This window comes from Camelina sativa, chromosome 18 (assembly GCF_000633955.1).
Source record: "Camelina sativa cultivar DH55 chromosome 18, Cs, whole genome shotgun sequence".
NCBI lineage: Eukaryota > Viridiplantae > Streptophyta > Magnoliopsida > Brassicales > Brassicaceae > Camelina > Camelina sativa.
In genome coordinates this window covers 8,736,790-8,748,405 of record NC_025702.1, presented here as the reverse complement: position 1 = coordinate 8,748,405, position 11,616 = coordinate 8,736,790, and the positions used below count along the sequence as shown (strand labels likewise).

The 11,616-nt window shown below is 32.2% G+C and overlaps 2 protein-coding genes across 2 annotated transcripts; both read right to left on the bottom strand.

The window, feature by feature from the left end:
* On the bottom strand, positions 488 to 2,318 carry LOC104763259. Its single transcript, XM_010486657.1, has 2 exons — positions 758 to 2,318; positions 488 to 693 (listed from the first exon to the last, which is right to left on the bottom strand). The coding sequence occupies exons 1-2, from the start codon at positions 2,316 to 2,318 to the stop codon at positions 488 to 490; spliced, it is 1,767 nt and encodes a 588-aa protein (XP_010484959.1).
* LOC104763257 (putative FBD-associated F-box protein At1g50980) lies at positions 2,936 to 3,708 on the bottom strand. Its single transcript, XM_010486656.1, has 2 exons — positions 3,691 to 3,708; positions 2,936 to 3,550 (listed from the first exon to the last, which is right to left on the bottom strand). Exons 1-2 carry the CDS (start codon positions 3,706 to 3,708, stop codon positions 2,936 to 2,938), a joined length of 633 nt encoding a protein of 210 aa, XP_010484958.1.

The window sequence follows — 11,616 nt, the reverse complement described above, 5'->3', positions numbered from 1 at the left end:
TACTGAACAGGACCACCAAGTTTAGCTTCTCGCGGAAGGTGTATTGGGAGATGCTCCATAACATCAAAAAAAGATGGGGGAAATATCTTCTCGAGATTGCATAGGATCATTGGTATGTTTTCTTCCAAGTTACGAATACCGTCAACTGTAAGTGTTCTAGAGCATAAATCCCGAAAAAATGCACCTACCCCTGTAAGTAAAAAGAAGATCGGATTAATACTGTAAAACCTCTATGAATTAATTCTTTGCTGTATATATAAATAAATATGTATATAATTCTTTAAAAAATGGCGATATTTAGAAATGTACCTGCAATTGCTTGGTGGACATTACTTGGTAAAAGATGCTCAAATGCAAATGGAAGAAGTCGCTGCATCACAACATAACAATCATGGCTCTTCATTCCAGTAAACTTTCCTTCAGCCATATAAACACAATTACGTAAATTAGATGCGTATCCGTCAAGAAATTTAATATCGTGGGTAATCTAGTGGAAGAACGCTTCCTTCTTGCGCGTGTCTAACCGAAATGCCGGGACTGGACATCTCCCATTTTCTAGTACATGAAGCGGATCGCGATCACAAATATCTGGCAAATCTAATATAGACTTCAAATTATCTTTTGTCTTTCTCGGGACATTTAGAACAGTGTTCATGAGGTTGTCGAAGACGTTCTTCTCGACGTGCATGACATCTAGATTATGTTTCAACAAAATATCTTTCCAATAAGGCAACACCCAAAAATGCTATGTTTATACCAATTGTGATTGATGCCAGCACCGTAAACAACAACATGTCCATTACTACCACAGGAGGTGGTGCATTAACCACTTGCTTATTCTTCCTAAACAATGTCCTCGAACGCCGATAAAGGTGACGAGCTGGTAGAAATCTTCTATGACAATCAAACCAACTCGTTTTACGTCCGTGCCTCAACTGGAACGCATCTGTGTTATCTTGATAGTACGGACACGCTAACCTTCCATGAGTTGACCATCCAGATAGCATCCCATAAGCTGGAAAGTCACTAATCGTCCACATAAGTGCTGCACGCATCTGGAAATTCTGCTTGGTTGAAACGTCATATGCTGTAGCACCATGATCCCATAACATTTTCAGCTCATATATCAACGGTTGCAGAAACACATCAAGAGATCTCTTCGGATGATCTGGACCGGGAACCAAAATCGAAAGGAAAAGAAACTCTCGACGCATGCACAAAGATGGTGGTAAGTTATAAGGTGTTATGATTACTGGCCACAACGAATATTGCCTTCTATGATTTCCAAATGGGTTGAAACCATCTATAGATAATCCTAGGTACACGTTTCTTGGCTCATACGCAAAATCTGGATACACTGATTGGAAATGCCTCCATGCTTCTGCATCTGAAGGATGTGTAATCTCTCCGTTTGATTTATGTTCTGCGTGCCATCTCATTGGACCAGCCGTACGCTCAGATTGATATAATCGCTTCAGCCTTTCTGTGATCGGTAAATACCACATCCGCTTATATGGAACTGGAACCCTACCGCTTGTTTCCTGATATCTTGGTTTTTGACAAAATCGACACCTTGTCCTATCTTCGTCTTCTCTCCAATAGATCATGCAATTATCTTCGCATACATCTATCATTTGATACGGCAAACCAAGACCGGCGACCAATTTCTGAATCTCGTAATATGTACCTGGAAAATGATTATCTTCAGGCAAAATGTCTTTCACAAAATCTGTTATCGCATCCACACATTCCTCAGCCAAATTGTAGTCCGTCTTTATGGTCATCAATCTGCTTGCAGATGATAAAGCCGAATGACCTTCCCTACAACCTTCATATAACGGCTGCTTAGCTGCGTCCAACATAGAAAAAAACTTGCATGCCTCTGCATTAGGTTCCTCTAACCTATCAACATTTTGACCCATCGATTGCATATTTTCCCTATATGCATCATTCACCATCTCAATAGTACCCACACCATAATCTACTTCTGTTCTAGGTTCCTCTACGCTATCAACAATATATGGTTCGCTAGAACTAATATACTCTGGTCTTTCACCATGGAGAAACCAAATTTTGTAACCCGGCATAAAACCATTCGAATAAAGATGACCCCATACTAAATCAATCCTAATATTGTGAGAATTCCGGCAAATCGAACATGGACATTTCAACTTACGGGTTTGAAGAACGATCGGTTGTTGACATGCCAACTCCATAAACTCGCCTACACCACGAGCATACTCATCATTCAATAAATTTGATTCTGGATCGAGCATCGGTCCGTCCATCCAAGATCGAAAATAAGAAGAAGAAGACATTTTTTTTTCTAAAAAAATGAGTTAAGAGTATGAGAAAGAGTGGTTCGTTTTTATAGAGAAAGTAAATTTTGTATCCGTCCGTACTCTTTCAGTAATTCGTCAGTAATTTTTGAAATTTTCAACGGCTATATAACGGCTACATTAACGGATATATTTACCGACGAATATCCAATGGATAATTATTTAAACGGCTATAATAAGTTTACGGACGGATTTCCGACGGCTGTAAATTAATACCTGTTGGAAATCTGTCGGTAATTGAATAATATACACACGACAACAACAACGGATATATTTACCGACGAAATTTTGACGAAAAATACTAACGGTAGTATCTGGTCAGTAATCCGTCGGAAATGTTGACAGATTACTGACGGATAATGTTTGTCGGTAAATTTCCGACGGAAAACTGACAAACTTTTATGGTGTTAGAAATCGGTCAGTATACCGTCGGTAATTACCGACAGATAGTTGCCCGTCAGAAGTGCCGTCAGTTATGACCTTGTTTTCTTGTAGTGTGATATACAACTTTAATTGTAAAACAAAAAAAAAACAAACAAAAAAAAAATTAATTAAGAGATGATGATGTGCCATTCATTAGAAAAGTCCCTTAATTTTTATATACTAGTATAGGAGCTTCGTCTCACTACCAAATCTTCAAGTTTTGGGCATATGCTTAGAAGAGCTTTGACAGATTGGTCACTTGAGAAGTCAACCGATAAAAGGTGGAGACGTTTGAGGCAGGTCAAACGAACATTAAGTGGAACACCCATGAGATCTAGTTTCTCTAGTATAAGGGTTTCAAGTTTTGAAGATACATATAAGCTTTTAGGCAACTCGAAGGTATTGTAAACCATCTCGATTCTCAGCTCTCTCAAAGAGAGCTTAACTGCGATGTCAACCACAGCCTTGACGTCTGGTTTCAGGTAATTTCGGTTAAGCCTGAGGTGCAGGCTCCCTATCCTTGATCTTGTGTGCAGAAAAATCGTAAATCTGCGAATAGCTCCAAGGGAGGTTTCAGCATCATACCTCCATGACTTCGTCTCCTTCCATAGAGATCCCCACCGTTTTGATAGGACACCTGTGGCTATGGCAAGTTTACTAGGAAGCAAAGACAATATCTTCAACAGCAGTTCATCTGGAAGCTCACTGATTGTATCCCTCCTACGAATCTTATTCTGCATGCTTTGACAGTGACTTTTGTTGCCAATTTCCATATACGCTAGCTCGACCTGTGAAAATTTCCATATACTAAAAATTTTAGATCAATCCCATTAAGAATATGTAATTGCTGCCAATTTGTTTTTTAGTGTGTTTTGGGTTCTCGATGTGAATCCCATTGAGAATATGTTTTTCTCAATCGTCTTTATACCCACGCCATAAGCGACATTTTAATTTAAAATATTTTCTAACAATTCAAATTTTTGATTTTAAATATCATCAATCAAATTTTTGAGTATAAATCTATATAAACACTAAATTTATTTTACAATACAACATATATATTATTGAAGATAATATTTCTCTGTTATATATACTGTAAAATCTCTATAAATTAATACTCGTTATAAATTAATAAATTTTTCCGGTCCCAAGATAGGCCGGAATAACAAATGACACAATTTGATAAAATAATAAAATAATACTTCTTTTGAGATCCTATGNTATATATATATATATATATATATATATATATATATATATATATATATATATATATATATATATATATATATATATATATATATATATATATATATATATATATATATATATATATATATATATATATATATATATATATATATATATATATATATATATATATATATATATATATATATATATATATATATATATATATATATATATATATATATCTAAGAAAATTTAGTGAAATATTACTCTATTATTGTTTGCCTATTCTTGAATTTTCATTCTTGTTAGAGCTCATATATAATTTTTGTCATTGTATCAAAAACATTTTGTGTTGTTTTCTCAATTTACATCTAGAAATTATGGAGCATCCTAGATTGTGGATTATAACAAAGATATCTTATTTTTAATAGAAAATATTTAAAACTATATAAAAAAAAGTTTCTTCATAAATTAATATTTTTTTAATTTATCGATAAATTAAAACCTCTATAAATAAATAAAATTTTGTGGTTCCGACTTACTTAATTTATAGAGGTTTTACTGTATTTGTGCGGGATTTTTGTTTAAATTTTATCAATAAAATTATATTATATATATATATATTCATTTGAAGTTTAAAAGATAAATCTATATAAACGCCATAATTATTTTAATAGTCTATATATAACATATATTGTCTATTATCGTAATAATGTTTTCTTGGCAAATCAACAATATATCAAATGGTAACATAAAATAACTTAAGAACTTCACTGGAAGAGTCCTCAATCTTCTAACATTTTATAACTAGAAGAGTTCATTACATATTCATATCCCATGAAAACATATTTTGAAAAGCTCTAACGTCTAATGTCGATCGTTAACCTAATTATCGAGATCATTTAATCATATTGATATCCCACATCAAATACAAATATACAAAGTTTCATGAATTTTTTTAATGCTATGTCACTACCACGGGGTTGTTCAAGTGCATCACCTGCTATAATAGAATTTTCAACAACGTCAAGAATGCTTAGATGCTGAAACAGTTAAACCCGACAATAAATATATGTTCACTAATCCAAGTTACATATTTTTTTAAAACCTCATATGTTATTTTCAGGTGTTAATTTTGTGATTCAACTTCAGTTTCGTCTTCTAAAAGAACATAATGTACTTTAAATATGTTGTTTAAGGTTAAAAGCATTTGATAAAATTAATGAAATCTCAAGCTTGTTTTATAGTTTACATTTTTGTCATGTTATAAAATTGTAGTTTTAGTTGATAATATGCCTTGTAAGATACGCTACACAAATCACATGTCATTTTTTTGTAACAGCTTACATATTATTTTTTCTATATTTTGTGACCATTGATTATTTTTTCAAGAGTCTTTTTCATAGTTTTCTTAAAAAAGTGTGATCCTGACAATGTCTTTATTTTTGATCAAAACATTTAAGTCGAGTTGAGTAATTAATCTTTAATTGAAATTTAATAATAAATTTTTGTAGCATATGTTTCTTAGAAACTTATGTTTTACTTCAATTTTAATTTTATATTTAGAATTTTATAAATACAATTACATAAATTATTTTTTTACTCCACCATGCATTAAAATCTTACTTCCATTCTAAAAATCATTAACCCATTATTACTAAAACAAATTCATAGTCTTGTTTTTACTATTTGAAAATTTAATTAATTTACTTATTTCGTTTTCTATTTATTTTTTACAATTACTAATTATAAGTAATAAATATGCAATGAATGAATATTTAAAATAATAATTTTTAATGCAAAAAAATATATATATAAAATTGCTTAGGTGGATGATGATGTGGAAGAAGGAGAAGAGAGAAAAGTTAACTTTACGTATATACTAGATAAGAACCCGCCCGATGTGCGGGTTTAAACTTTTGTAAAATAAAATAAAATTTAATAAAATTATATTAAAATTTGTTGTACGTTATTTATAAGTTTTATTTTTGCTATAATATACTGATTTATATCCATTTACAAATCTTTTATGTATATTACCATTACCATTAAAAACATATTTTTTACACCTAAATATATTGTATGTTATAAATATATTTTTTACCACCACCTAGAAAATGTCTGTATGAACACATTAAGCCAACTATTTTATGTCTTCGTACTTTCACTTTTTGCATAGTTTTTTTAATTATTAAAATTATTGGCTCAAAAAAGACATATATTACATAGTATACTAATCAATGTATCATCACAATAGTGTATAACCAACCATGGAGAAAACCTCGATTCCGACCACATCCCATATGGAGAGAATCTTGCGTTCAACCTCCTCTACCATGGAGAGAACTTTGGCCCTACCTTCCTTCCTTGGGGAATAACCTTGTGTCCAACCTCCTATACCTTCCTCCCTTGGGAAGATAACCGTGAGTCCAACCTCTTCCACCATAAAAAAAAATCTCGGCTCTGCCTTCCTCATGTGTGGAGACAACATGTTCACGTCTTTTAGCTATCTCAAAAGGCTTGTTCCGACAACCAATGAAACTAAAGACCCTTTTTCTAACGTCACAAAATATTTTGATAGTAACTAATGTTAATTTTTCTATTGTATTTATGGAAGTATCTTTGACACACCATGATGTAGCCTTTGTCTCTGGAACGCTCTGACTGCAAACTTTCTTAGTGAGCCCCATGTCCACTCCCAGTTCATGGGTCACCTTCCTTAGTGGGCCTCTCGTCTACTCCTGGCCAACCCATATTTGGTGGCCGGTTTGTTACATCCAGAAGGCTTAAAATACTTGTTTACCGACCCTACAAATCACTATATGATCTTTTCCCGTTTTTTGTCCTCACTAGCACAGTTCCGATAATCACTTCTCGAAAGGTCACCTATCTTGAAATTACTCCAGCTCAAGCACACTTAACTCTGGAGTTCTCTGAGAACCCTTGATCGAAGAGATAAGTGCACTTTGGTGATATAGGTTACCAAATCAATTCTTTTAAAACTATACGCAAACCATGGTGTCACGGTCTCCGAACTCCTATGGATCTATCAGCAACAATTTATGTTTTTCCAATCTATCTATCTATGTTTGTTGTAAGCTTGTGTTTGATTAGCCTATTTTATCTAACTATTAGGTCGATGAGCTTCTACTCCTCCCTTTTAGGATTGAATAAATGGTAAAAATTATGTTTGCACAAAAAAGAGTCTATGACTACCCAATCAAGGTTGAAAAATTAGAAATTTTTTTTTTTGACATAAATAAAGAAATAATATAAAATTATAAGCACGATAATATATGAATCCCAAATAATTCAAAGGTGAAAAGATAAATTAAATAAAAGAATCTAAAAATATTATATTAAATTTTAAAATACAGTATTAGAAAAGGAAGACACATATGTTTTTGTTAAAAATTTAGCTTTCCATTAAAAACGTTTTACCAATAGAACAAAGTTGAAAGCAATATTTTTGAAAAAATTATCTTGTTAGATGAAAAATATGAGACAATATATGTTTATATAGAAGTGAGTATTTTACAAAATTTAGAATTAATAATTAACTGTAAATTTTCTTTAGAGAAATACCCTTCAATAGCACTAATCTAAGTTTTTCTTCCAAATCTAGCACACACTGTCAAATTTTCCAAAACTAGCATTTATGAATTAACATAATAATTAAGGAAAATCTAAAAGGGAAAAATTGAGATAATTTTTTTGTTCACATCGTCTCTTTCCTCTCAGGAAAGATCTAAAATGGAGATGACCCCAATTTTTGTGTTTTCAATGGAGATTACCCAAATCTCATTGCTAATTCTCACAAGCTCCTCTTTGTCCCCTGCATTTTTGGTTATATCTACTTTTTAAGAATGTCAATTCAGTATATCTCTCGAAATTGTGCTTTGAGGTCGAATTAGAGAGAGGCTAATGGTGCTGAACCGTCAACGGCAACGCTATTGAGTACAGATTCGTCATGCGAGGTTCACAATGGTTTTGTCGGCAGCGGCGCCGGTCATGACAGCGTTAAAAGAGCTGGAGAGAGATAGGAAGAAGGTGGAGAAGGTTAAGCATAATGTTTGGTGATGTGATTAAGATTGTTAGGATCATAAGGCCACTCATAAGGAATTGAGTGGTTTAGTGAGAGAGATCTTGGGGCCTTGTGTTTCTATTGGGTCTACTGTGGATGGTAAAGATCCAAAGGATATTCAACAAGATATTCAAGATGGTGAAGTTGAAGTTCCTGAGAATTGAGATAAGGTTTGTATTTATCCAGTCTTATGTTTATGCTTATTTTGATTCTTATATGAAATGCTTAAACTTATCATAGGAATCTGAATATGGGTTTCTAATATGTTTGTTTGTAGGTGAGAGTTTGTGTAGAGAATTAGATAGAGGCTTTATATACTATCGATGTTGTTTAGGAGATTAGAGAATGGATGGTTTTGTTGGTACATTATTGAAACGTCATCATTTGATGATTGTCATACTCTTCTAGCATAAGGTCCTTCACATGGTCTTATAGATACATAACTTTTGTCCCAAGCTTTGCTACTGTTACATGAATGCTCAGAGTCCAAGGGACCAGTGACATGTGTTCTTCTTGCACTGGTCTGAGTATTTTTTGAAGAAGTTTCAGTCTTAGAACTGTCCCATCCATTTAAGCTAGACAGATTTGGAATGGGTTTTATGAGAATGGTAACTGCTAGTGTTACTGTTAGAGGTCTGTTTGCTTATTAATTTGAAATTTCATTCATATGTTAATCATCATAGAGTTTCTCACAGAAATAATGATTGGAATTAAGCTTTGTCTAAAATTCAGGAAGCATTTTCGAAAATTTAGGACATGATCCATATATATTAGGAAGACCTTCCTGAACAGATTTTATGAAGTATTTTAGTGTTATGCATGTGATGTCTTTAAAATGTTTCTTTACAAAGTAGAATTATCTTATGTCTTGTGTTGTGTTGGAGAAGTGTGTGATATCTTTGATGTGTTTCATTCTAAAGTGGATTTTTTGTTTACATATTGATTTCAGCAAAGAAGAAAGAAACGGTGTAAGGAAGTTGAGTATGTTGTTCCAAAGAAGAAACGTAGAGTTGATGATGAACAAGATGTTCCATGGTCGAGAACCCAACATTTTTAAACGATCCTGAATTTAAGCAAGAACACTTTAAATATGTAATCTTTTTTAACTATTATTTTTATAAATACCATCCTGAATTTCAATAAATCATTCCTAAATATTATTGAATCCTTCATAAATTTAAATTTATGTGTTTCTATATATATATATATAATTGTGTATTTTGGATCAATGTGTCAAATATTAGTAGATTACTCCATTAGTGAAGGATAATGATTTCATTTTTATGCACATTCTGATGTTTGGAAATCTAGACTTTTTTATAAAAGTCATCCTGAAGTTCAAGGTAATCCTTCTTGAATTTCATATAATACTTCCCGAATATCATACAATCCTTCCCGAATTTCCTATAGTCTTTTATGAAGTTCAGTCACAGTTAAGACAAAGTACTAACATATATATATGAGAATGTTATATATCATACATGTACCAAAAAAACTAAAAATGTTTCTCAAGCATTATATATTTCTAAACAACATAGAGTAAAATTGGATAAAAGAACACAATATGTCATCTGCATATATCCAAAGCATACTTGCATCTTGTGTCATCTGTAGATACATCATGTAGCTTAGAGAAACCTTCAACCCTATTTCTTGTGATTAAAATTGAAATCAGTGAATAAGTTACATGAAAGTTTTCATGAATTTATGAAAGTCATCCTGAACTTAAAAGAATCTTTCATGAATTTTGTGCGATCCTTCCTGAATTTTCAAGGACTGTTGGATGTTGGGTGATGATTTTTCAAGCTATAAGAACAGGATAAGGGATTCCAAAAAAACAGAGAACTTAAACAAGAAGGATAAATAGAGTAAAGATCATTGTCTAGAGCACTTCAAACAAATTCAATGGTTTGAACATAAGAAATAGTATATAACAATAAGCTAAAAGGATTACATTATTGTCTTCAAGCCTACAGACTTTCCAAAGACGAAACAGAGCGTTGGAGCTATCCTGAAAAAGTTATAGAAATTCAATTTATCCATCAAGAAAAAGTTATAAACTGAACCAATATACACACACAAAATAACACAACAAGATCAAACCAACTACCTAAGAACGTTAATGCATTTTTACAATGATACACACTTATACCTAAATCTCCAAATACAATCACAGTTTCAAAAATCAACCATCATTAGAGAACAAACAAACTAAACAATTCGAAACATAATCATTGAATTGAGTTCTTCATAAAAGGTTCATTCTAGCAAAATCAATCGCTCACTTGAAGGGCTTTGATAACCGCTCTATCGAAGACGTATAGAGAGATATGACTCGTAAGATTGAATCTCTAAGTCAAATACACACCACAATGCACAAGCAGAAGTGTTCCATCATTGCTGTTGGAGTTCCATTTGATCACTCACCGAAATGAATGTGATGGTGTTCAAGGTCTTTCCGTCACCAACGCCTCAAAAATCTGAAATCGATAACATCTCGGTCCTATGATTCATTGGAAAAAATCTATCCAAACACGTCATCGGAACTCAAAGTGAGATCGGGGAAGATATATCGGTGATGAGAACACGGCTGCGAACAGAGCGGCGAGAACACAACGACAACGACGACAGATCAGAGATGAAAAACGATTGGCGAGAAATCTGTGATTGGGACCTGGTTCTGGAGGAATCGAGACATGAGCTCGCTAGTTGGAGAAGACGACGCCGGTGAAAATAAAATCTTAGAAGTTTCTCCAACACCGATGAAAATAAAATCTCAAAAATCTCATTATTTCAGAGATAAAGATGGAGATTTTTCTATAATATTTAATTAATAATTTTAGTGTTATTTTTCATGTTCTAGTTTTGGAACATTTAAAAATATGTGGAAAAATTTAAAATTGTGTTATTTTTGTCAATTATTCTTTTCTTTAATCCTATTTTTATTTTTTCTTTATAAAATTAATAATTTAAAATTAAAAATAAGTAAATAATATTATAATTTTGAATTTATGAAATATATACATATATATATATGTATAGTCTCTTTATAATTTTTTTTTTTTAATTTTTGTAATTGTTTGATAATTATCTTTTTATATTATTAATATTGTTTAAGACAGAATATTTTGTTTTTTTGTTGTAATCTCAAAATCTCGGGTTGATATAAACTTACAAATATCAAAGTTTTGTTAATGGTTAATTTTTAAAACCCAACCTTATATAATAAGATAGGATGAGGAATTGTCAAATGACCAATAAAAAACACAATCACTGCAACATTCTTCTACTCGGGATAGTTTGTTTACTACTTCTATCGCCTTTTTCACTAAACATGCTACAATTTGTTATCTTAACACATTTATGACAAAATCGTGTTGACCAAAGTGGTGGGGATTTCACATTCATTTGTTGTGAGTGAACTGATATTTCGTTAAACCGAACCGACAAGAGTCCTAAAAAGGGCAAATCTTTTTGGTAAAGAAGACGCCTTAGTTTAATTTTGTGTATGCGTACAAATACAAATATCGGAGAACACGAACGTTGACGGAGATAGCTCTCTCTCTCAGCTTTTTT